This window comes from Heloderma suspectum, chromosome 4 (genome assembly GCF_057233095.1).
Source record: "Heloderma suspectum isolate Gila_16-S chromosome 4, 16-S_ref, whole genome shotgun sequence".
NCBI lineage: Eukaryota > Metazoa > Chordata > Lepidosauria > Squamata > Helodermatidae > Heloderma > Heloderma suspectum.
The window spans coordinates 161092908-161119240 of NC_139461.1; the positions used below are offsets into that span (position 1 = coordinate 161092908).

Below are 26333 nucleotides of genomic sequence, written 5' to 3' on the forward strand. Positions count from 1 at the left end.
AGGGCATTTAGTGCAGGAGACGCCCTGGAGGGTCATGGCATCATGTAAAGAGCCCACAAACTTCTATGAGGGAGCAATCTCAATTGCAGGATAAAAGCTCTATGTGAAGAAAGCCAAGGACTACATTAATTCACTGCAACAGCATCTAACCAGAACAAGCTCAAAAACACAGGACTCTAATAGAACAAAACCCCAACTGTCAAGAATGTACATTTACTGTCAAGGATGCATAATGGTGACTCTACTCACATGTTGGGAAACTGAACATAAATGTCTATCAGTAAAATTTACTTTAGATCAATAATTTTAATATGGAATGAAAGAGAAAAACTATTCTGGGAATCTTACAGAGAGGATTAAATCCCCCCCCCCCCCCATGGCTTTCCACACATTTTACGTCTCTAGTCTTTCTATAAACGTTTTCTTTTTATGTGGTTTTTAGAAGTCATTTATAGGGAGTAAAGGTTCGGTAACAATATATAAATATATTATCTTAAATATTGTATTCACCATTCTAAAATAAAATATTTCATAATCCAAAGCTGTTCAATTTTCCCAATTTTTCAGAAAACAAGAACAATGGTCCTTGGGGAAAAACTGGGGAAAACCTTTTTCTCCATATTTTTTGAGGTTTTTTCCTGGGCCTTCACATCTCTAGTTGTCTGACAACTCTTCATTCTTTTGTGTGACTGATTCTGTTAGCACAAAGAGAGATCCCCTCTCAAATATGGTTGTATAACAAGATGGCTTGAGCAAACCAATGGTGCCCTGACTGTGTGGGGAAAAACACTCCAGATAACTGGAATAACTTTACACTCCTTGTAGGATTTAGGGAGTGAATTGGCATGCTGATAAACTGTATGTGATAATACTAGTAGTTAGGTTAGTAGGTTATGCCTCACCTATAAATATACAGTGCCAAGAATGGTGGAAAATTAAGGCGGCTGTATTTTTAAGCTTTCTGTCATGAAGTCAATACAATTTGCCCTTTCAGTTTGAAATTTGGCAGAGAGAATAAACCTAGGGCTCCTTCGCACAGGGCTTTTATCCTGCTATGGAGATTGCTTACTCACAGAAGTTTGCGCGTCCTGTACACGACACAGTCCTCCTAGGGAACCTCCCGCTCTTTGTGAGCTCTATTGCGTTGTTTTCCATGATGATGAAAGTCCGGCATTTTCCCTCCTCCCACCATGGAGTTGATATAAATGAGGGTATACTGTTTAAAGTCGCTTTTATTGCAAATAAAACAACAGCGCCACCTAATGGCTTTGTAATTAAACACATAGACGTTTAGGGTTTTTTTAAAGCCAAGTAGAAAGGACCTGAATCAAGGTAAGCTGGAGGTGGTCAAACATGAGATGGCAAGATTGAACATCGACATCTTGGGAATCAGCGAACTGAAATGGACAGGCATGGGCGAATTTAATTCAGGTGACCATCATATCTACTATTGTGGGCAAGAATCCCTTAGAAGAAATGGAGTAGCACTCATAGTCAACAAAAGGGTGGGAAAAGCAGTACTGGGGTACAATCTTAAAAATGATAGAATGATCTCAGTACGAATCCAAGGCAAGCCATTCAACATCACAGTAATTCAAGTCTATGCCCCAACCACTGAGGCCAAAGAAGCTGAGGTTGATCGGTTCTATGAAGACTTACAACACCTTCTAGAACTAACACCAAAAAAAGACGTCCTCTTCATCATAGGGGATTGCAATGCTAAAGTAGGAAGTCAAGAAATCACCGGGATAACAGGCAGGCATGGCCTTGGTGTACAAAATGAAGCAGGACAAAAGCTAATAGAGTTTTGCCAAGAGAACATGCTGATCATAGCAAACACTCTTTTCCAACAGCACAAGAGGCGACTCTACACATGGACGTCACCAGATGGTCAATATCGAAATCAGATTGATTATGTCCTTTGCAGCCAAAGATGGAGAAGCTCCATACAGTCAGTAAAAACAAGACCTGGAGCTGACTGTGGCTCAGATCATGAGCTGCTTCTTGCAAAATTTCGGCTTAAATTGAAGAACGTCGGGAAAACCACTAAACCGTTCAGGTATGACCTAAATCATATCCCTGATGAATATACAGTGGAGGTGAGGAATAGATTTCAGGGATTAGACCTGATAGACAGAGTGCCTGAGGAACTATGGACGGAGGTCCGTAACATTGTTCAGGAGGCAGCAACGAAATCCATCCCAAAGAAAAAGAAATGCAAGAAAGCAAAGTGGCTGTCTGATGAGGCTTTACAAGTAGCTGAGGAAAGAAGGGAAGCAAAAAGCAAGGGAGAAAGGGGAAGATATACCCAACTGAACACAGAGTTCCAGAGAATAGCAAGGAGAGACAAGAAGGCCTTCTTAAATGAACAATGCAAAGAAATCGAGGAAAACAACAGAATGGGAAAGACTAGAGATCTCTTCAAGAAAATTGGAGATCTCAAGGGAACGTTTTGTGCAAAGACGGGCATGATAAAGGACAAAGAAGGCAGGGACCTAACAGAAGCAGATGAGATTAAGAAGAGGTGGCAAGAATACACAGAAGAACTATACAGGAAAGATCTGAATGTCCCTGATAGCCATGATAGTGCGGTCACTGAACTTGAGCCGCACATCCTAGAGAGTGAAGTCAAGTGGGCCTCAGGAAGCATTACTAACAACAAAGCTAGCGGAGATGACAGTATTCCAGCAGAGCTATTTAAGATCCTAAAAGATGATGCTGTTAAAGTGCTGCACTCAATATGCCAACACATTTGGAACACTCAACCATGGCCACAAGACTGGAAAAGGTCAGTTTAAATTCCAATTCCAAAGAAGGGCAATGCCAAAGGGTGTTCAAACTACCGTACAGTTGCACTCATTTCACATGCCGGCAAGGTGATGCTCAAAATCCTACAAGCTAGGCTTCAGCAGTATGTGAACCGAGAACTACTGGAAGTACAAGCTGGGTTTCGAAGAGGCAGAGGAACTAGAGATCAAATTGCCAACCTTCGCTGGATCACGGAGAAAGCAAGAGAATTCCAGAAAAAACGTCTATTTCTGCTTCATTGACTACACTAAAGCCTTTGATTGTGTGGCTCACAACGAACTGTGGCAAATTCTGAAAGAGATGGGAGTACCAGACCACCTTACCTGTCTCCTGAGAAACCTGTACGAGGGTCAAGAAACGACAGTAAGAACCGGACATGGAACAACCGATTGGTTCAAAATTGGGAAAGCAGTACGACAAGGCTGTATATTGTCGCCCTGCTTATTTAATTTATATGCAGAGTACATCATGAGAAACGCCGGGTTGGATGAATCACAGGTCGGAATTAAGATTGCCGGGAGAATTATCAACAACCTCCGATACGCAGACGATACCACCCTAATGGCAGAAAGCGAAGAGGATCTAAAGAGCCTCTTGTTGAGGGTGAAAGTGGAGAGTGCAAAAGCTGGTTTGAAACTCAACATTAAAAAAAACTAAGATCATGGCATCTGGCCCCATCACTTCCTGGCATATGGAAGGGGAAGAAATGGAAGCTGTGACAGATTTTACTTTCTTGGGCTCCAAGATCACCGCAGACGGTGACTGTAGCCATGAAATTAAAAGACGCTTGCTCCTTGGGAGGAAAGCTATGGCAAACCTAGACAGCATAGTAAGAAGCAGAGACGTCACCTTGCAGACAAAGGTCTGCATAATCAAAGCTATGGTTTTCCCACTAGTAACGTATGGCTGTGAGAGCTGGACTATAAGGCAGGCTGAGTGCCGAAGAATTGATGCTTTCGAACTGTGGTGCTGGAGAAGACTCTTACGAGTCCCCTGGACTGCAAGGAGGTCAAATCAGTCCATCCTAAAGGAAATCAACCCTGAGTGCTCATTGGAAGGACAGATACTGAAGCTGAAGCTCCAGTATTTTGGCCACCTAATGTGAAGAGAAAACTCTCTGGAAAAGACCCTGATGCTGGGAAAGATTGAAGGCAAAAGGAGAAGGGGATGGCAGAGGATGAGATGGCTAGATAGCATCACCGATGCAATGAATATGAACTTGAGCACACTCCGGGAGAGAGCGCAGGACAGGAAGGCCTGGCGTGCTATGGTCCATGGGGTCACGAAGAGTTGGACACGACTGAACGACTGAACAACAACAGAAAGGACCTGATCTAATCCCACAGAGATTCTGGAAGCAGAAGCCCTGGTAAATTGCAGGATTTTTAGCCTTGTGTGATGAAGCCCCTAGTGAAGGGTAGGAATACAGGAAGCTGCCTCAGGTGCTTGCAGGTGAGGCTTTTATTGTATGATCACACTGCCACCTCATTCACAGAATTTTTCACGGGGTCCAGACATTGTAGTTTTCCATTTCTAGCCCTCCCATGTTTTCCCAGTGCTTCTTCCATCATTTTTCTTACCAGAAAACATGTGCTAAGGAAGAAAAGGTAGCATAGCTGCACAATGCCTTTTGACTGGTAGCACTACGAGTCCTCTGTGTGGACACACCCTTGTCTGACAACTGGTTCAGCTAGCTCAGTATTATGTACACTGATTGGCAGCAGCTCTCCAGGGTTTCAGAAAGGGGTCTTTTCCAGCCCTACCTGGAGATACTGGAACTTTTTGCATGCCAAGCAAGTGCTGTACCACTGAGTTCTGGCCCTTCCCCCTGGTAAAATCTGTAAAGGAAACAATCTGAGCAGGAAAAAGAGCAGCATGAGAAGAACAGAAAATGGGGGCAAAGCCTGAGAAGTAGAAAACATATTGTAGTACAGGGTATGCCCAAGGCATTTCAAAGTATCCTCTTCTGCAAGGGTGAGGTCTTCTTTCACTATCTTGTAGTAGATGTTTTGTATCTTGTAGGGCATATTATTTAAAAAAAACCTGCAGAGGAAGGAGGATTGGGGCTGAAAGGAACAAGAGAAGATGGAAGCAAGTACAATATGAAAGAATTGTAAAAAGCTTTTATTATTTTATTGGCTGCGGTGGCTTAGTGGTTAAGACGCTGAACCTGCAGACCGTCGGCAGGACAGCAGTTCGAGACCCGAGTGCCGCGTGACGGAGTGAGCTCCCGTCTTCAGTCCCAGCTCCTGCCAACCTAGCAGTTCGAAAGCAAGAGATTGCAAGTAGATAAATAGGTACCGCTTCGGACAGCGCTGGCTCTTCGGCTTAGAAATGGAGATGAGCACCGCACCCTAGAGTCGGACACGACTGGCTGGGGACACCTTTACCTTTATTGTTTACAGTCTCCATGCTCCTTGGTGCATGACTGCATTTGTCAACCCTACGATTTCTTGATCCTAGAATGTCTTTGTGTTTTGAAAAGGGAATTCACTGGATTACATAAGTGCTCTTGAGGGAAGGAGCATGACAACATTTACCTTAATTGTGACTCTGTAATAATTGGCATTTATAGTGTGCTTTAAAGTGTTGAGAGCACTTCATAAAGTGTTGAGAGCACTTCTCAAACATCAACCCTGCAAGTCAGGCCATTTTAATTATTCCTATATTATCTGCATAGACTATCCAATACTTCCAGAAGTGTACTAGGCATACAGTGTAGTCCACTGCTGTTATCCTCATATTGCCCCATACTTGGGAGAAGGAGGCAGATCCCTTCCCCTTTAAAATGGGAACTTTGAAAACGTATTCATCCTGGGATCAAACCAATGAATGGGAGACCCTTGCAATTCACCTGAATGTGTTTTTTAACTGCGCAAAGGAGACATTTATGACATGTTTTCAATGGCTAAAATGGTCACAAGCAAGGAACCATCATACGTCCATATATATTTTTAAATTGCTATGACTTGACCATCCTTCATGAGATATCTCTGAGATTCAGTCAGGTTGAATCTTTCACTAAGTACATTCCTCATGTCGTATCTCATACCGATAAGACAATTTGTCTTGATTTTGTGAAGAATAGACTGCTTAGTTTTTATTATGATAGAATGTTGAAAAAACATGATTAGGGTGCCCTGGCTACGTAATGCAGAAATGCTAGTTATGTTGTTACTGGTTCCTTATGTTATGGGAACCATTTCCTTCAATATAATGAGAACCTTGGACTCTTTTAGTTACTAGAGCCATCCTGTGTTCTGAGAACCTACGGATTCGTCTCTATAGAGGTTGCATATATAATGAAAAACAGGGACAAACTAGAAAGAATTCGCAGGGGAGCATAGTTAAGGTGTCTTAGAATTCAAAGTATGTATGAGAGGGAGATTGAAGAAATATACTTAGCCTGTAAAGTGCCACAGGGATCTAGCATGAACCTTTTTAAGAGCCAACTGCATAAGATGTATGAAATGGACCGAAGGTACCGCGAGTGTCTGTGCACACACGTACACAGGCACACATGTATGGAATTAGGTGAAGTAGTGGTTAGACTAAATTAACAAGGCAAAAGTTTAAAAATAAAGGAATGTGGTTTGCTTAGTTAGAAAAGTTCATGTGGGGGACAATGGGCAAAGGAAGTAGGGCCTGGCTTGCAATCCAGCAGGGGTTGTGGAGGTTAACATTATGCTTTTTAAGAAGTACTGACTTTTTGTAAACATTTCAAGGGACACCGTAAAGAAGAAAAACAGCCCTCAGTTGCTGCAAGAGGAATAGATTTAAACTGCAACATAAATTACATTTCAAATTAGATAAAGATCCAGCAGTTTTGAAAATCAACCTGAATTTCTTAAGATGAATCACAGAATCATAGAATAGTAGGGTTGGAAGGGGCCTATAAGACCATTGAGTCCAAATGGTTGAGTTGCTGCACATAAAATTTTGTGGCCACCTTCTTACCAATATTTGGTTTGTTTGTGATGTTTGTTTCCAACAGGACTTGCAAGAAAAGAACTGGGAAGCCATGGAAGCTGTTATTTCAGTGGAAAGGGCATGTGAAGAAAAGCTGCTCTCTGCAACTAAAGCAAAGGTTAGCTTTCCTGTAAATGCCATGGTATTTTGTACGATAAGAACTTAAGAAGAGCCATGCTGGATCACGTCAAAAGCCTATCTAATTTAGCATTCTGTTCACACAGTGGCCAACTAGATGCTCCTGGAAAGCCCACAACAGGACATGAATGCAATAGCACCCTCCTGCTTGTGCTCCAAAGCAACTGGTATACAGAGGCACACTGCCTCTGATACCGGATGTACTAAAAAGGAGAACGCCGAATGGCCATTGAAATGCGTTGGTTCATTCCGAATGGCCATAGGAAATCATTGGAAGTTTTTAGGGATCAGAGTAGTAGGTGGCAGTATTGCAACCAAAACTCTCCCCATGACCAGAGTTCGATCCCAGCAGAACCCGGTTCTCAGGTAGCCGTCTCAGGTCGACTCAGCCCTCCATCCTTCCGAGGTCGGTAAAATGAGTACCCAGCTTGCTGGGGGAAAGGTAGTCATGACTGGGGAAGGCAATGGCAAACCACCCCGCTATAGTCTGCCATGAAAACACCAGAGTAAGCGGCGTCCCTCTAGGGGTCAGCAATGACCCGGTGCTTGCACAGGAGGAACCTTTCCTTTTTCCTTCAAATCAAAATACCTAAAAGAGATACACATTTATTTTTCATTGAAAACAACTCTGAATCAAAATACTTACTAACGGCATGGTTTTATGGAACAGCTCCTATGACCGCCAACACTGGTTTCTAGGGATCATCTCCAAACACACAAAGAAATTGGAATGCAATAAACAGAAGGTGATTGAACTCTTACATAATGTTCTGTAAGTACCAGTTTCGAAAGGCCTAGACATGTGCGGGGTTTTCCCCCTAAAACGACCTAGGATTATTTCCATGCTTCCACATGCTTCTCCACCCCCAGCCCCAGTAACTTCCCCTGAGGGAGCTCCCAAACTGCTCCGAGGTAACAGAGGTACTACCCCCAAACATCCTAATAGTCCTGATGTGATGCATGCTCCATAGGAATGGCCGCTCCTTCGACATGACCATAATATTACAGTGTCCTTCAGAATGGCCATAGAAATGCATTGGACTAAGACAAGCAGCCCCACAGGAAACAGCAGGAGCCCCAAAACTGCTCATGGGTGATAGAGTTAGTACCCCAAGCTTCCTAAGAGTCTCTGCTTGATGCATGCTCTATAGGAATGGCCCCTCCATGCACATGGCTATAATATTCAGTTGTCCTTCAGAATGGCCCTAGGAATGCTTTGGACAAATACGAACAGCTCCACGGGAGCTCCTGCGGTTTCCTGTGGAGCTGTTTGTATCCACTCAATGTATTCCCATGGTCATTCAGAAGGACATCCGACTATTGTGGCCAAGCGCAAGAAGGGGTCATTCCTATGGAGCATGCATCACATTGGGATTCTTGAGATGTTTCAGGGTACTACCTTTGTCACCTGTGAGCAGTGTGGGGGCACCTGCTGTTCCATATGGGGCTGCTCATCTCAGTCCAGTGCCTTCCTATGGCCCTTCCTACTGCACAGCTGAATATTATGGCCATTGGGAAGGAGGCGCGATTGCTATGGAAGGGGGAATAGGATCATGACTCTTGGGGCCTTTCAGGGTACTTCCTCTCTCACTCATGAGTTGTTTGGAGGCTCCTGCTCCTTTCTGCAGGGCTGCTGATCTCAGCCCAAAGCATTCCTAGGGCCATTCAGAAGGACATCTGAATATTATGGCCGTGCACAAGGAGGGACCATCCTTATGGAGCATACTTCAAACAGTGACTCTTGGGGTCTTTGGGAGTACTAACTCTATCACCCATGCGCAGTTTGGGGGCTCCTGCTTTCTCCTGTAAGCTGCTTGTCTCAGTCCATTGCATTCCTATGGCCATTCCAAACAACACTTGCATATTGAGGCTGTGCCGAAGGAATGGCCATTCAAACGGAACACGCATCACATCCGAAGTATTAAGGTTTGGGGGTGCTATCTCTGTTATCCGTGAGCAGTTTGGGGGCTCCCTCTGTTTCCTGTAGGGCTTCTGGTATCTTTCCAGTGTATTCTTGTGGCCATTTGGAAATCCAGGCCAGTTGTAAGGGGAGGCTGCCAGGCATCCTGGTGTGATGCATGCCCCATCCAGCCTATTCAGGAGTCATTCCGACTGGCCATAGGAATGCACTGGACTGAGATGAGCAGCCCCACAGGAAACAGAGGAGCCCCCAACCCATTCTTGGGTGCTACCGCGGGTGACTCAAGCATCCCAAGAGTCATTATTTGACGCATGCTCCATCAGAAGGTGGTAGATGTGTAAGCACGGGAATAATCCTATGCAGTTTTAGGGGGAAAACCCTGCACATGTCTAGGCCATTTGAACACCACCACCATCCCGACTGCTCCACATGTCTAGGCCATTTGAAACTGGTGCTTGTAGAACATTATGTGACACTGCAGTCACCTTCTGTTTATTGCATTCCGATTTCTCGGTGTATTTGGAGTTGATCCCTAGAAACTGCTGGGGGGTGGGTCATAGGATGAAATAATCCTTTATAAAATAAAATAACCCTTTTATAAAATAAAAATAAAATAAAATAACCCTTTATTCCTTTATAAAATATATATTCCTTAAAATATAGTAAATATTTGATTCAAAGTTGTTTTCTATTAAAAATAAATGTTTATCTCGTATAGGTATTTTAATTTGAAGCTCTTCCTTTATTTATTTATTATTTATTATTAAATTTATTAATCGCCCATCTGGCTGGTCACCCAGCCACTCTGGGCGATGTACATACAATAAAAACAGTTTAAAACAATAAAATTCTACAATAAAAACATTTTCTAAAATACCCTAACCCACCCCAAATGCCTGCCTGAACAACACCATTTTTAATGCACGACGGAAGCTCATTAAAGAGGGGGCATGACGGAGTTCCCTAGGGAGGGAGTTCCACAGAGTGGGGGCCACCACAGAAAAGGCCCTCTCCCTCGTCCCCACCAGTCTAACTGTCCTGGCTGATGGGACAGAGAGAAGGCCATCCGAGGCTGATCTTGTTAAGCGGCCTGTCTGGTGCTGCTGGAGGCGCTCCTTAAGATAGGCTGGGCCGGAACCATATAGGGTTTTAAAGGTCAAAACCAACACCTTGAATTTGGCCCAGAAAACAACTGGTATCCAGTGCAACTCCTTCAGCACTGGAGTGATGTGATCTCGCCGGCGGCTGCCTTTAATCAGGCGAGCCGCTGCGTTCTGTACCAGCTGCAGTTTCTAAACCGTCTTCAAGGGTAACCCCACATAGAGCGCATTACAGTAGTCTAGACGAGAGGAGACCAGGGCATGTACTACCGATGGGAGCAGATGGTCGGGAAGGAAGGGGTGCAGCTGCCGTATCAGATGGAGTTGATACAGCGCTGTCCGGCTCACAGCTGACACCTGAGCCTCCATGGACAGCTGGGAGTCCAAAATGACCCCCAGGCTGCAGACCTGGTCTTTCAAGGGTAGCCGTACCCCATTCAACACCAGGTCAACATCCCCCAGCCTCCTCTTGTCTCCCACCAAAAGTACCTCGGTCTTGTCAGGGTTCATCTTCAGCCTATTCCTCCCCATCCAGCCACTCACTGTCTCCAGACATTTGGACAGGGATTCTACGGCCAACCTTGGTGAAGATTTAAACGAGAGGTAGAGCTGCGTGTCATCCGCATATTGATGACACTGCACCCCAAACCTCCTGATGATAGCCCCCAGCAGCTTCACATAGATGTTAAATAGCATCGGGGAGAGGATGGAACACTGTGGCACCCCACAAGTAAGTGGCCACGGGTCCAAAACCTCCTCTCCCAGTGCTACCCTCTGGTACCTGCCGGAGAGGAAGGACCGGAACCACCGCAATACGGTGTCCCCAATGCCCAACCCCTCCAGGCGGTCCAGGAGGATACCGTGGTCAACGGTATTGAAAGCCGCTGAGAGGTCGAGGAGAACAAGGAAGGAGCATTCACCCCTATTCAGAGCCCTCCTCATATCATCTACCAAGGCGACCAAGGCCGTTTCTTTCCCATGCCCAGGCCTGAAGCCCGACTGAAATGGGTCTAGAGAATCAGTTTCTTCCCAGTGTGCCTTCAACTGCATCGCCACCACCCGCTCAATCACCTTGCCCAAAAATGACAGATTTGAGACTGGGCGAAAGTTGTTCAAAACTTGAGGATCCAAGGAGGGCTTCTTTAAGAGCGGTCTTATCACTGCCTCCTTGAGGGCTGATGGCATCACTCCCTCCTCAAGGGAGGCGTTCATCACCGCCTTGATCCCCTCACCCAGTCTCTCTCTGCAGCTCATAATGAGCCAAGATGGGCAAGGATCAAGTAAGCAGGTGGTCGGCTGTACCGATGAAAGCACCTTGTCCACTTCATCAGGAGGAAGAAGCTGGAACGGATCCCACAAAACCGGTTTGCCACAGGCCGCCTCTTGCTCACTAACTGTATCCACAGCGTGCAGAGTAACACACCTAATCTGATCAATTTTATCTGCAAAGTGCCTTGCCAAGGCCTCACAGGAGGCCTTAGAATGCTCCAGTGGTTCCGGAGCCACAGGACCGACCAGGCTCCGGTCCACTTGGAACAGCCTCCTGGGACAGCACTCTGCAGACGCGATGGAGGCAGCATAATTCCTTAAAATCCTCCAGTGATTTACTATGGCCATTTGGATTGAACCAATGCATTTCAATGGCCATTCAGTGTCCTCCTTTTTCATACGTCTCCTCTGATACTGGAGGTAATATATAGCCACCATGACTAATAGCAATTGATAGCCTTATCTTCAATGAATTTGTCTAATCCCCCTTTAAAGTGATCCAAGTTGGTGAGAGCAAATTTCATGGTTTAACTATGTGCTGTGTGAAGAAGTATTCCCTTTTATCTGTCCTGAATCTTCCATCATTTAGCGTCATTGGATGACCCTGGGTCCTAGTATTATGAGAGAGGGAAAAAGACTTCTCCCCATCTATTTTCTCCACACCGTGCATAATTTTATACATGCCCCCACTTTACTTGCCTTTTTTCTAAGTTAAAAAGCCCCAAATGTTCTTAGGGGAGTTGCCCAGCCCCTTGATCATTTTGGTTGCTGATGTCTGAGCCTTTTCCAGCTCTACAATATCCTTTTCGAGGTGTGGTGACCAGAACTGCACACAGTATGCCAAGTGTGTTTGCACTATAGATGTGTATTAAAGTATTATAATATTGGAAGTTTTATTTTGGGTTAAATGGAATCTGCCTTTTCGACATTTTACATTGAGCAAACCAGCACAATTCCGAGACCTCTTTCTTCGTCAGTCACCACCAGCTGAGACTCATCAGCATATGCGTGGTTAGGATTGGTTTTCCCCAACTTACCATACAGTGACACCATAATCTTTTTATATGGTTATTATTCTACAAGCTTTGGATAGGTTATCTCTTCAGTGTAAATAATGGTATGTGGGGAAATGAAACTATCTCCAGAGGGAAGGCCATTTCACACAGAACGTAGCAGCAGCCCAAGTTTGTCACAGAGCTGTTACAATACGTGCTAGGGACAGGCATCTCTATACGTCTCTGAAACCTACTTTTCAATGTTCCTGGAATAAACCCTTCTGGAATATGAATTATTGGGGTAATTTTGCCCTGGTACTAGGGGACCTTTTCCCTCTGCTGCTCTGGCTCTGTTCTACTGCAGGAAAGGCTGTTGTGAGTCTGGCAGAGCTGTCGCAGAAACTAGCATGTTTTACCCAATCAGAAGGACCACAGTGTGAGTAATGATAGGAACTTTGGTCTAGATGTGACCTCGTAAGATACCAAGAAGGTAGAAGCAGAGCTTTCCAGAAAGGGAACATTACTGATAGAACAAAACAAAAGGTAAATTGCAGGTCTACTATTGAAAACTGATCCAAATGGGAGAGGGATAGGGAGAGACAGCAGCAAGCCAAGTACATAGAGGATGAGGATGGGGTGAAAACTGGAAGTGCTGACAAACAAAAGAGAGATTTTTACCAACCCTTCCTTACAATCTATCAAGAGCAGTCAGGGATAGGGCAGGGTAATCCTCAGCAACAAAGTGAATCCCAAAAGGCAGGCAGAGCAACCATTACCTTTTGCCGGGTAAGGACTTCAGGGTGATGGAGCACAAAGATTGATAGCCAAGCCAGGAATTGTAAGACTTGGTCATACTATGTGTCTATCAGCAAGATAGACTGTTGAAATCAAACTTGGGCCAAGAGCATTTATAGTCTTAGAAATGAAAACCTGTGTAGCAACTGAAAGGGGTTTTTTGGGGCGGGGGGGGTTGTCTCCACTTATCCTGAATTGAAGGCACTAGACACTTGATGGTTGTGTTTTAGTGGAAAGGTCATACAAGACTTCAGAGTTCTCAGTTGTGTACATTTTTAAAAGATTTATATATTGCCCTTAAATGGAACTTCCAGAGTGGTTTTCAAAAACAAGTTAATATATAAAATAACAAACAACATGTTAAAAGAGGAAAATATATTTAAAATAACATAAAGAATAAAGATGTCTTTATTCATGTCATGGAACCTTCACCTTCTCAAGACTGAGTTTCAGTTTATTGGCCCTCATCCAGCCCATTGCTGATTCCAGGCACTAGTTCAGCATTTTCACTGCCTCACCTGAATCCTGAAAAGGAAAACAGAGCTGGGTGTTTTCACAGCCTTGCCATCCTCCTCCGAGTCAGAGGATGAACCCTGACAGAACTTCCATCTCCCCCAACCTCACAGAGATCTGAGATTACAAAGTCATTCAAGGGTCCAGCCAGCTCCTCCAGAAGAGGTGGACCTGACTGCACTACAGATCATGGCTGCCTACATAAGGCTTCGGTTGTCTTTAGCTTGCTGCTGAGACAACATCCTCCTATGGTTCTAGTAGAAGAGAGCTCCAGCCAACAAAGCTCACTCTGAGCAAATCCATGGTCCTGTTTCAGCTGTCCTTTATACAAGAGGGCTTCCTACCTTGACTGGATCCTACTCAGCTGACACAACCTCGACTGCCAGACCCTTGTCTAGTCTGTCCTTGCTCAGATTTGGCCCTCTCAGATGCCATTAGCTGGCCCTGTCAGATGCCATGAGCTTCTCCTGTGAGCCTCAAGCAGCTGCAGAATGGAACAATTCTTGATAGCTATCCCTCCTAGACAGGATGGAGACTGAGAAATAAAAACCAAACATGAAGTGTAGTGACAAAATGGAGTGGACATTTAAAACTGAAACACAGTGAATCCTGGCTCTGGTGAGTGTGTGTGTATGGTACATGTCTATCACATTCACCCTTTAAGTGTACACTTAAGTTCCTTAACATGTGGAAAGGCCCTGAAACTGACAGATCAAGGGACATTGGCAATAATCTGAAGTTCCCTGTTAATCAAGAATGAGGCATTAAGTAGTCTTCAGTTTGTGAAAGTCCCTCTTTGCTTGTTCTTTCAGGAAGCCTTGGAGCAACAGCTTGGAGTTATTCAGGCACAAACAAAGAAGATGCTGTTGTCTCTCTTCCCACAAGTCCTGTTGGGTGGTGAACAGGTGGATACTGTTATAAATTGTTGGGATCCTGGGGTGAGATGCAGACTGAGACTCAAAAACCTGAATGCTATTTGTAGAACACCTTTATTTAGATGAAATGCAGTTAAATTTGATCCATTTATACTTTTCACATTTACTTAAATAGTTGCTAACATTGGAACAAGAGAACCAGGTGGCCAATGCAGATTGTATACTCAGAAGCAGGAGGTGTGGTAGCAGCTTCTTTCTGGTGTTCAGTTTCCTTCTCGGGGTTTGCTGACTTCAGCATATTTTATGTATTTTTTCCCCAAGTCTTTGTACGATGTGGAAAAATATGTCTTTGACTACATGCCCTGGTTTTACATTAAATGGGCTCATCTTATTTCTTTTGGAAATTCCTTTTTCCGATGTTAAAGGACATCCTTTTCCTCAGAAGCCTGGACTGTACAATCATAATTCCACTTGTTAGCAACATTACTAAATTATACAACCATTGCCTTTGGTTTGGGGCTTATTTTATCTGGTGTTTTCAGTGTTTTTTCCCCAAACTCAATTAATTACCAGCCTCTTGTTGTTCACATTCCACAGTCAGTTTTGCATTTCCACACTCAGCTTTGCATCTATGCACACCTGTTTTTCCAATTATTCACCCTTTTCCTTCTGGTAACTTTCCTTTATTCAAACCTCGGGAACCCTTTCACCCAAAGGGGGCGATTAATGATTTTACATGATAACACCATTTGTTGCTTAACACTTTATAGACCTAAAATGCATAGTGGTCTGGACAGTTCCAAATATGAAAATAATTTTTGTGAACCTCCAGAGAGCTTCAGCTATTGGGCAGTATCGAATATAATAAATGAAAAGCGGGGGGCGGGGGAACTAAAGGGAAGGGCTAGAGGAAAGAGGGGCTATAGCTCAGCGATAGAGCACATGCTTTGCACATAGAGGATCTCTCCCTTACATTTCTAGTTAAAAATACCTCTGATAGCAGGGCTCAGATCTATGTCTAATACCTTGGCAAGTTGTTGCCAGTCAGAGGAGACAGATCTGCACTAGATGAATCAATTGCCTGACTTGGTAAAAAAGGTAAAAGGTAAAGGTGTCCCCAACCAGTCGTGTCCGACTCTAGGGTGCGGTGCTCATCCCCGTTTCTAAGCCGAAGAGCCAGCGCTGTCCAAAGACGCTTCCGTGGTCATGTGGCTGGCATGACTGAACACCAAGGTGCACGGAACGCTGTTACCTTTCCCGCCGAGGCGGTACCTATTTATCTACTTGCAATTTCTTGCTTTCGAACTGCTAGGTTGGCAGGAGCTGGGACTGAAGACGGGAGCTCACTCCGTCACACGGCACTCGGGTCTCGAACTGCTGTCCTGCTGACCTTCCGGTCTGCAGTTCAGCGTCTTAGGGCAGCTTCATAAGTTGCATATAAAAGGATGATGAAGTCAGTGGGTTACATAATGGCTGCAAGCAAGTGGAGAACTGGTTTCATGCCAGTTCTTAAGGTATACTAGTGAAGTAGTTTGTGCTTCATTGTACACACCTGGAAGCCATTTGTATAAAACATCTTTAACCTTGTTTGCAAACCTGTTCTCAAAAGTAAAGTGTTGTTGGTTAAAATTGCTCTTACCACATGTCATGGGGGTGGGGAGCCACTACTCAAAAATTATCTCCTAAGCCCAGGATGGGTCTGTCAGTTGACTGGCTGATTGCAAGGCAATAGCACAAGGTGTTTTTAGGGGTGGGAGTTAAAGTATGTGCTGCCAAAAGGCAATGGTTTTGTTTAGGATTCAGAATACAATAAACACACTAATGCATGAAAGAAAGTTTTTATTAAGCAGGAACAAATTAACAGAGCAGGAGACGATAATTGCAGCAGTCTACGTCAAGGCAAAATCATAAGTTTACACCCCTTCAGTCTCCAGGAACCTCTTAAAACAGCAAGAGGTGAACCCCAATAGGCCTGACACACAGCACGTTCTGGATAAGCCTGCAACCAAGTTCTGGTTCAAAAATTGCTTCACAGATCCGTTTAATATTAAACTCGCATCTAGTGAGCTATTTCCCCACCAGCTTCAAGAATGTTCATACATTCCTACAGACTAGAAAAGAACTAGCCCTAACCATTGGCCGGCAGCTAGCCTAGAGAACTCCCATCTCAGCTACTCTGCTAACAACAAGTATCCTGACCTTGAGATCTTTCCAGCTTGAGGTGTATCTACCAGCCTTGAGCTGTACAGCATCAACAAAATTGGCACAGCTCACCAGCTCAGTAAACAGGCCCAAATGGAAGACATGGGCAAGGGAATTTGTGCACCACTGACTCCACAAAATAATAATGATCTTCTGCGTTTCCACTATGAAGTATTAAATAGGCGAGGTTGAAAGGAGAGAAGGTATAGTTGAAGGCAGCAGAGAAGGTGAGAGAGTGGTACACAGTGGAGGGGAACCTTCGGCCCAAGGGCCTAATCCAGCATTCCCCATCCAGCTTGCAGAGGCTTTGGCTCCCTCTACAGGCCCTGTCCCCTGCCAAAGCTCTGCACTCAGGAATCTACCAGGGGCTTGGGAAGGGGGCAGGAATCCCCCTATTACCTCCAGCCATTGATTGGAGAAATACAAGGGGATTCCCCTTAAGTCTCCTTCCTAATTGGGTAGGCAAGTGGTGCTCTAGGTACTTTGCCCCAAGCCATGCCTTCCCCTATCAGGGAGGATGTGTGGGCAAAGTATCCCCAACATGTAATGCCAGTTCTCCTCCATGTTAGGGAATGATGGTGTCGGGGGGTGGCTGTGCCCCCTGATGTCATCTGGCCCATGGAGGGCTGTGTTTGAGGGTCATCTGGCCCCTCCCTGGCATAGAGGGTACAAGGAAGCAAGGAAAAAAAAACATTTACACACTTAAAAATCTAGGAGGAAATTTGGGACAGAGTACTGAAACCTTCAGGTGGGAGAAATATGATACTCTAAGCTCCTGAACTATATTTGTTTACTTCTCAGACTTATGATGAATGGTTACAGCAATTTACAGAGAAGGCTTTGGAAACACTACAACAGAAGAATGAAAAAACAGAATCTGTAAGTATCATGTGAATCGACAATGGGGAACCTCTGGCTTGCCAGCCCCCCTTCCCCATCCACCCCCCAAGCCCCCTCCCCCAAGCCCTGCCCTGACACAAAAGGTGAGGGGAAGTAATACTGGAAAATCCCAGGATGCTTGTTCTGTGAGATTTCAACATCCCTGGCATGGCTACTTTAGGAGAGCTTGATCAGGACTTCATGGATGCCATGACAACCATGGGGCTTTCTCAATATGTCACCAGCCCAACACATCTTTCAGGACACACTGTTGACCTCGTATTTTTAACCGAGTAGTAGGCTACAAGCCTGAAATCTGTTGTCTTGTGGTGGCTTTCCCCTCTGGTGAGTAGGTGAGCCCATTAAGCTGTGCCCCCCCAAAAAAAAATTAGGGAATCCAATGCATTCCTGAATGCTCCGTGGATTTTCTGGTTGACGTGGCTGGCGCTCCTGTCAGAGCTCTGGTCTCAACACGGGATGGTGAGATGGCTAGGACAGTGCACATTATCATTCCCAAGCATCCTCTCTGACATTATAGAACTCAGCCAGCTACCTGTTTACCAGAGAGCTGGGAGTGATGAAACAAGCAAGATGTTTGCTAGAATGCTGAAGGTGCAAGTCACATGGCAAGTATGACTGGAGATAATGATCATATCTACTTTGATATTATCATATCATACCACGTTATCATATCTACTTTGTTGTAGTGAGGGTAGCAAAGTGACTTTATTTCTCCATCTCCATTATGTTCTTGGGTAGCTGTCTGGCAGAGCTTTTTCAACTGGTTAATCAGTTATTACCTCTGGACCCTGGCTATGTTGGAACTTACGAAGGCCTGCTTTGACAAGTTCCCTAGGCACTATGAGAATAAAGTTGCTCATACTCACTCTGGTCTTGATGCTATTATTGGTACACTTCCTTGGAAGTGTCACTCTAGAGCACCATCTGGTCCAGTTTTATGGGAGCTGTTTCAATTGATGTGGCCTGAGGGTATGGACAGCATGCTTGGAGAGGATTATCCAACCACCTGTACTTTTGACCCTTGCTCACCTTAGCTAGTTATGGTGGCCCTGTTCAAACATCATGCTAAGCCATGATGGTTAGGAGTTTTGAACCAACCATGTTGGCTTAGCATGATGTCTGAACAGGTGTATGTCACAACCATGGTGGTTTATTAACCACAGACTAACCACATTCACTAACCATTTGCTGCAAGATGGTTAGTGGGCTCTACCATGGCTTAGTGTGATGTCTGAACAGCCACTGTGGTTAATTTACAGCTGCTATAGAGCTTCACAGCAAGAGTGGCCAAAGAAGGAGTAGCTGCCAAGCACCAAAATGTCCGACAGTGCAAAGGCCACTGAGATGGATGTCCACCCATCCGGAGGGCTGTGGGTTCCTATGGGAGGGCGGGCGGTTAGAGAATGGTTAGTCTAATCACATTGCAGAACATGGTTACCGGCACATGTGGCAGTAGCACACGCAGTGGTTAGCGGTAACCACCGTGCACTATGGTTAGTCTAACCACCCTTCTCCAGTGTGCGTCTGAGCAGGGCCATTGTGTCAAAGGGGATTGATTGGGTAGATTCAGGAGGTTATTAATGCCTTGTTGAAAGAGGTATTAGTCCCAGATGCCTTGAAGAAGGCAATTGTGAGACAACTTCTTAAGAAATCCTCACTGGGTCCAGAAAATTGCAACTATCACCCAGTTTTGAATATTTGGGGGCAAGCTGCTCAAGAGGGTTGAGGTGGTCCAACTCCAAGCACTTTAGGATGAGATTATCTAGACCCATCTCAATCTGTGTTTAAGCTTGAGTTTGGCATACAAACAGCCTTGGTCACCCTGATAGATGACTTTTGTCAGGAGAGAGCGGGTGCAACTCTGATGGTTCTCCTTGATCTCTCAGTGGCTTTTAATACTATTGACCATAGTTTGTTAAACTAGCTCTGTGTGTCAGGGATGGTTCCACTGTAGGGCTGGTTTCAGAAACTAGCAGGGGGAGGTTTTTGCTTGACACTATGGCATCTGAGCTGTAGAGTCCTGTCTTATCCCCCGTGCTCTTTAATATCTATATGAAGCTGCAGGGTGAGGTCATCCAGATATTTGGATGACCCAGTCCTACTTCTCTTTGTCATCAGATTCAAGTGAGGCTGTGGAGGTGCTGAATAGTTGAATGAACTCGATAGTGGGCAATGGAGGCATTGTGGGTAGGTGGTTCTTGGGTCCAGGAAGCTGGTTTGCAACCTGTTCTGAGTGGGATTGCACTCCCCCTGAAGCAACAGGTGCACAGCTTGGGAATGCTCTTAGATCCAATATGGTCTCTTGAGGCCTCAGTTGCTTAGAGCTCTCTTTATGTCAAGCCCCAATGACAGGATTCCTCCTCTCTGGGGGGGGGACCCAGAGGCCTCAGAAGCTAACAATGCCCAGGATCTAGCCATGCCAGTGGTTCAGGAGGAGCCTGGGCCCTCAGGGGAGACTGCCAAGGGTTCCCCTCCCCAGGAAGATGGGCACTCTGGCTCAGAGGTAGAAGTGGAATGACCTCTGAACCCCCAGGAGTAGCAACACCCAAAGAGGCAGGCTCAAGTCGTTATGCTCAGGAGAAGTGTACAATTATAGCAAAGGACTCCTCATGAGTAAGGGGCTCTTCCTATGTAGGGGTTCACCTCATGAGGAGGACTTCTACCAGAAGCTTCTAATGAGCCACAGTGGAACCCCAGGTGCAGTTCTGGCAGCTCCTGCTTAAAAGCCTCACTTCCAGGCTGGGAGAGCTGCTGAAACAACATCTCTTCACCAACTCTGGATAGATTGTACCTTGGCCTTGTGCCTCCTCTGCCTGAACTCCTGTAAGTAACCTTGGACTGCCTTTGACCACCCTTCTTGCTAAATCCCTGTCTGACACTGTGCTCTGAGAACTTGCTGGCTTTGACCTTGGACTAACTTGACTTTGCTTATTGCCCACTCCTTGACTGAACTGGACTTTGTGAACTTTGAGGGTTTCCACTACAGATCAGTAGTCCCTAGTAAACAAGACACTTGATCAGCTTCGTCTGGTTCATCAGCTACTAGTACGTAAAAGTTCATCATTCAGCCACCAGTACATACTAGTACATCATTGAATTACTCGAATTCTGGCTGGTTTGCCTAGGTGGAGCCATATTACATCAATTTGGAAGGAGCCACATTGGCTGCCTTTTTGCTGCCGAGCCCAATTCAGGGTTCAGGTGCTTACCTTTAGAGCCCAAACATCTGAAAAAGTCCCTCTTCCCATATCAGCCTGCCATGCATTTCGATAATGTGACGAGGCTCTTCTCCGTACTCCTTCTATAAGACAAGTACACTTGTCCTCTCCAAAAGGGAGGGCCTTCTTGGTGGTGGCACCACAACTTTGAAAGGCCCTCCCACAGGAGGTATGCCTTGCAACTACGCTGTACTCTTTTAGGCACTAGGTTAAAATCTTTCTATTTACACAGGAATTTGAAAACAAATTTGCATAATTTTACATTTTTAAATTCAAATCAGTATCTTTTTAGCTGGTTGAAATAGTTTTATCTGTCTTGAGTTTATTGTTTGATTTTAGTTTGGTTTTTATTGTATATAGGTTGCTTTTATTGTATTATTTTTAGATAATTTTATGTACACCTCCTTGAAATCCTTTCTGAGATGAAGGCACAATTTATAAATGTTTAAAATAAATTGTGTGTGTGTGTGACTGAGTGAGTGAGTGAATGAATGAATGAATGAATGAATGGGTGTGAATGAATAGTGTGTTATGTGTGGATGAGTATGAATGTATGTGTGGATGAAAGAGAGTGTGTGGGGTGCCCCCACCCACTTTAGGGTTGGCTTGCCCACTTTTTGTGTGGAGGGCCACCCTCCACTGGCATGCAGTCACAAGAGAATGCCACCTGTGAAAGGTTCCATACTCTGGCTGTAAATCTGATATCAGAACTTTTCTACATGCAGAAGGTACACAAGAACAAATAATGAGGGTGTCCAATGTTAGTAAGGCCTTATTTGGAAAACTTTGGGTTAAATCACACAATAGTGGCTGAAGTTTAATTTGTTGAATAGCAGCTGTTGTGGGTGGGGGCTGATTGGGCACCAGTAACAGCTTCCCTCCTGCAGCAAACAGCAACTTCAGTGGGGTGATTTTTGTTAGAGCCATTGTGAAGGGAGAAAGGCTTGCAAAACCACACATGGATTTTCCATGACTGCTATTTAACAACAACAAAATATATGTTTAACGTATTGTGTAGTTTGGCCTTTTGTCTAGTGCTGAGACATTTTATTATTTTCAGCAGTATATAAACGCCACAAAATAAATAAATAAGAAATACTAGTGGCTGTGGGCTGTCTTTAAAGAAGAGTGTAAAGGGCCATTGATCAGCAGCACCCTACCTTGAACTTGACAGATCCCTTAAGCCGGAGAGGGCCACTAGCAATAACTGATGTCAGGAAGAAGGGCAGGGCCAGTTGTCCCAGCAGTACCAATGTGGACAAAGCCACCAGGCAGGTCAGAGTAGCCCAGCCAGCAAAGTGACATTGTGTTGACAACACTGCCTAGCCGGGCCCTGGGTGACCTGGATTTCTCACAGGGCTTTCCTGTGGGGCATGGGGCATGCATGTCTTGCACTGGCATGTTTTAAGGCTAGCCAGGCCAAGGAGTCACCTGGGAGTGGAGCTTGGATGCTGAGCTCAAACTCCCAAGGGTGGAAGCCTCAGCATGGTGGAGTTAGAACCCCCTCCCCACCCATGTCTGAGATCCATGGGGGAAGGTCAGGGAGGTAGCCAATGCCACTGGGAAAGACAAACCACAAAGTAACTCCCTCCACCCAGAAGGTGCCCAGATGCTTTTGCCTTCATCCAGCCACTGAAGGCATGCAGACTTGCATATAAAGTATGAATCTAAGTTGCAAGGCCTGGATAGAGAGCAAATAGGAGCACTTAAAGTATTTACGAGTAATATTATTAGTGGAAAGTCTATTTCATAAAATATTTTTTTAAGTGTGCAACTATAGAAACAAAATAAAACTTCATTGAGAAATTATCCTTTTCCTTCAGGGTTCTTCTAATTAAAGCACTGGAATATATAATCATTTAAATTTAATTCATCAAAATGTGAATTAGTTAATAGCTGTAAAGAATGGGATATGTTGGGTGTGTTGAAGCTGTATTGCAGTAAAACTTTCCCTTTGAAAGACTTGATGGGTGGACTTTGATCACCATATTTGGAGCAATCCATTCCCCAGTTGGGTTGATTTCGGCATTCCTTCTATAACATGTATTCATGTCTGTGTACTTACTGATATTGTAGGCTCTGGTTTTGGCATACCAAGATGTGTCATTTGTTGGGCACTTGGGCTTGATGGCCTGTTTGATCCCTTAGTTGAAAGGGATCATTATTAATGATTCGACAGCATGGAGAATCTTTTGAAAGCTTATCTATGAAACTTTCTTTTAGGACTTGGCACTGTCATTAAGAGAAGCAAATGAGGCACTGAGCACACTACAAGCAGAATGTGATCAGTATAGGACCATTCTTGCAGAGACGGTAAGTGAAACTGTGTATGCTAGCCAGATCATATACATTGGCTCCAATCCCTTGTATTATGTGTGCTTTGATGAGGTTCCCACACATGTAGGCAGTGTAAAGTGCCATCTATTTGCATGACACTTTACAAGGAACATAAGAAGGGGGAAATGGAGGCATGGATAAGCTGGGGGAAAATATGTGATTATTTTGAATTAGTTATACTTTGAATTAGTTACAATAAGGTATAGGGATTAGGGCATATAGGTGGACAACTTGTGACCCTCCAGATGTTTTGGCCTACAACTCCCATCAGCCCTAATTAACATAGCTAATGGTGAGGGATGGCGAGAGTAGTAGGCCAAAGCATTTAGAGGGCCACAAGTTGTGCACCCCAGACTAAGGGAATGATCCAAAGGTTTCCTGAAAAAAGTGAGTTTTGAGAAGGGACCTAAAGGAGCAAGGGAGTTGGTGGCATAGAGGCCTTGTGGGAGACAGTTCCAGGCATAAGGAGCAGCAAGGAAAATGGATGGCATCCTTTCAGGGAGCAGTAGACCCTTGGATAGCTGAGGATGGTAGAGCTGGGATCACAGGTGTGAGGGTCAAAGAAAGGGATGTGTTGCAGTCAAGCACAGAGAGGTAAGAAGGGGCAAGGCTATGAAGGACTTTGACAGTCAAGACAAGAAGCTTCTGCCGAACCTGAGAGCAGATGGGAATCCAGTGAAGGAATTTAAGGAGTGGAGTCACATGGTCAGAATGACAAGAGAGTTGGTAGCAGAGTGCTGGATGAATATGAGTGGACAAAGGCAAGACAATTGAAGGCCAGAGAAAAGATGGCAGAAGTCAAGGTAAGAAATGACCAGGGCATTGACAAGAATTTTTGCAGAAGGGACAAAGAGAAAGCGCCATATTTTTGTAATGTTGTAAAAGAAGAAGAAGCATATTTTGGCAATGCACTGAATTTGCGGGTTAAAGGAGGGAGAAGAAACAAGATAAAACCAAGGCTTTGTGTCTGATCAACAGGGTAGATGGTGACTGTGTCCATGGATAAGGGAAGTGAACAAAGGAGGTGACAGTTAAGGATGAGAAGTTTGGTTTTCGACATATTGAGCGTGAGGCAACAACATATTGAGCATGAGTGATGATCCAAGCAGAAATCACAGGTAGCTGAGATGCAGAACTGGATGCCGGGCAAAGGTTCCAGGATAGAATGGTAGAGCTGGCTTTTGTTCATGTCCAGTGGGTACTGAAAGCCACAGGGAACGATGAGACAACCCAGGGATAAGGCATAAAGGGAGAACTGTGGAGGGCCAAGTACAGAGCCCTGAGGGAACCCAGTGGAGAGAGGGAAAGCAGAAGAAGGGTGTCGTACCAAGGCAGTGTTCCCCAACCTGGTGCCCTCCTGTTATGTTGGAATATTTATTTACTACATTTCGAGACCCGAGTGCTGCGTGACGGAGTGAGCTCCCGTCTTCAGTCCCAGCTTCTGCCAACCTAGCAGTTCGAGAGCAAGAAATTGCAAGTAGATAAATAGGTACCGCTTCGGCGGGAAAGGTAACAGCGTTCTGTGCACCTCGGTGTTCAGTCATGCCGGCCACATGACCACGGAAGCGTCTTCAGACAGTGCTGGCTCTTCGGCTTAGAAATGGAGATGAGCACCACACCCTAGAGTCGGACACAACTGGTTGGGGACACCTTTACCTTTTTATACTGCCTTATAACCAAAGCTCTGTGGGCAGTTCACAAAATAAAACTTAAAACCATAAAATTTAAGAACATAATAAAACATAATATAAAATCCTTAAAAAGATTAAAACAGCAACAGAATAAAAACCAAAGTAAAATCAGCAATAGTGCAAGGATTTAAAAACCACTACCACTGTTTTTAAAAACTAAAGGTCTAAAAAGCCTGGGAGAATTAAAAGGTCTTCAGATGGCACTGAAAGCACTACAGCATAGGCGCCACATGAGCCTCTCTGAGGAGGGCGTTCCTTTACCAGGGTACCACCGCAGAAAAGGCAGTAGTGGCAGCTGCCTCCCCTCATTTGGCAGGGGCAACTGGGGACCTCTGAAGATGGTCTTCGGGTCTGAGCGTACATGGGAGAAGACTATTCCTCAGGTAGCCTGGCTCCAAGCTATTTAGGGCTTTGAGGGTTAATACCAGCATTTTGAATTGAGCCCAGAAATGGACTGGAAACCAATACAAATCACAAAGCACTGGTGTAATATGATCACACTGCCCAGCCCCTGTTAACAGTCTACTTTGGACCAGTGTCAGTTTCTGGATCATTTTCAAAGGCATCCCAGCATATAACACAGGGGTTCCCAAGCTTCTGGGCACATTTAGGAATTTGAGAAACTGTTGTTGGCACCACCACAAAATGCCTAATCAGTGGATCGCCGCTTTGGCATCTCCCTCTCATGCCTATGGATCTTGGGCAGCGTCATATTCAGCAAATACTTTTGCTTTCTGTCTATTGAACATCACAATATGTCTTTAATAAGAGATTGCATAATTCAGGTAATTGCGTAATTCAGCTACTACACAACTAATCCTTCTTTTATACAGATGTCTTGGCAGTGTCCAATAGTTGGTTCTTTAGAGGGCGAGGTTACTACACAGATAAATTTTGTCTGGAACAGTCTTTAATATTCACTGATGTACATGCTCTTTTAAATTATTTACCTGCTTCATGGAAATTATCAAATGTTCAGCGTAAATAGATTCTCTGCACCATTTTGACAGCTAAAAGATTGATATTCCAAGATTGGAAGGATAAATGCTCACCTCCTAAATGCAATGGACTGAGGACCTTACAATGATTTCAGTATTTGAATAGGTGGCATATAGATGCCACCTTCAAATGGATACTTATTTGGATATTTGGTCTGCTTTTGTTGAAGCCTATGTATAGTTGCTAGAAAGTTGCATGCATTTCATACAAATCTATATACATTTCTTTAAAAAACAGAAAAAATAAAAAGATTTAAAAATTGGGTGCCCATGGACCACATTGTGGACCCCTTTGCGGGGACCACTGGAGGTGCCCACAGGTGCCATGGCACCCCCAGAATGCCACATTGTAGTAATGCGTAGCTCCCAGAGAGCAAGCCATCAGAACGAGCATACAGGGAGAGCAAACAGGAGTTTGGCAGGGGAGTTGCACTGGAAGAGGAGACAAAGGAAAAGGGGTGAGTGGGCTGGAGTAAGCCCAGGGACTTTCCATTCTGAGTTGCCGTGTGCTCACCATGTGCTCCTGAAAGCTCCAATTGAATTGAAGGGGCATGGCCTGAGGACTCCCAGCAGCTGTTTGGGTGGGGAGTTTCAGTCTGTTTCC

General features: G+C 44.8%; 1 protein-coding gene across 5 annotated transcripts in view; it reads left to right on the forward strand.

Moving 5' to 3' along the window:
• Window positions 1-26333, forward strand: part of RRBP1 (ribosome binding protein 1) — a 214478-nt gene that overhangs the window by 148534 nt on the left and 39611 nt on the right. For all 5 annotated transcript variants that reach the window (XM_084854812.1, XM_084854811.1, XM_084854813.1 and 2 more), the window contains 4 exons: window positions 6803-6895; window positions 14321-14413; window positions 17387-17464; window positions 22927-23016. In XM_084854812.1, coding sequence (XP_084710938.1) covers window positions 6803-6895; window positions 14321-14413; window positions 17387-17464; window positions 22927-23016 — 354 coding nt within the window. The remainder of the gene's footprint in view (window positions 1-6802; window positions 6896-14320; window positions 14414-17386; window positions 17465-22926; window positions 23017-26333) is intronic.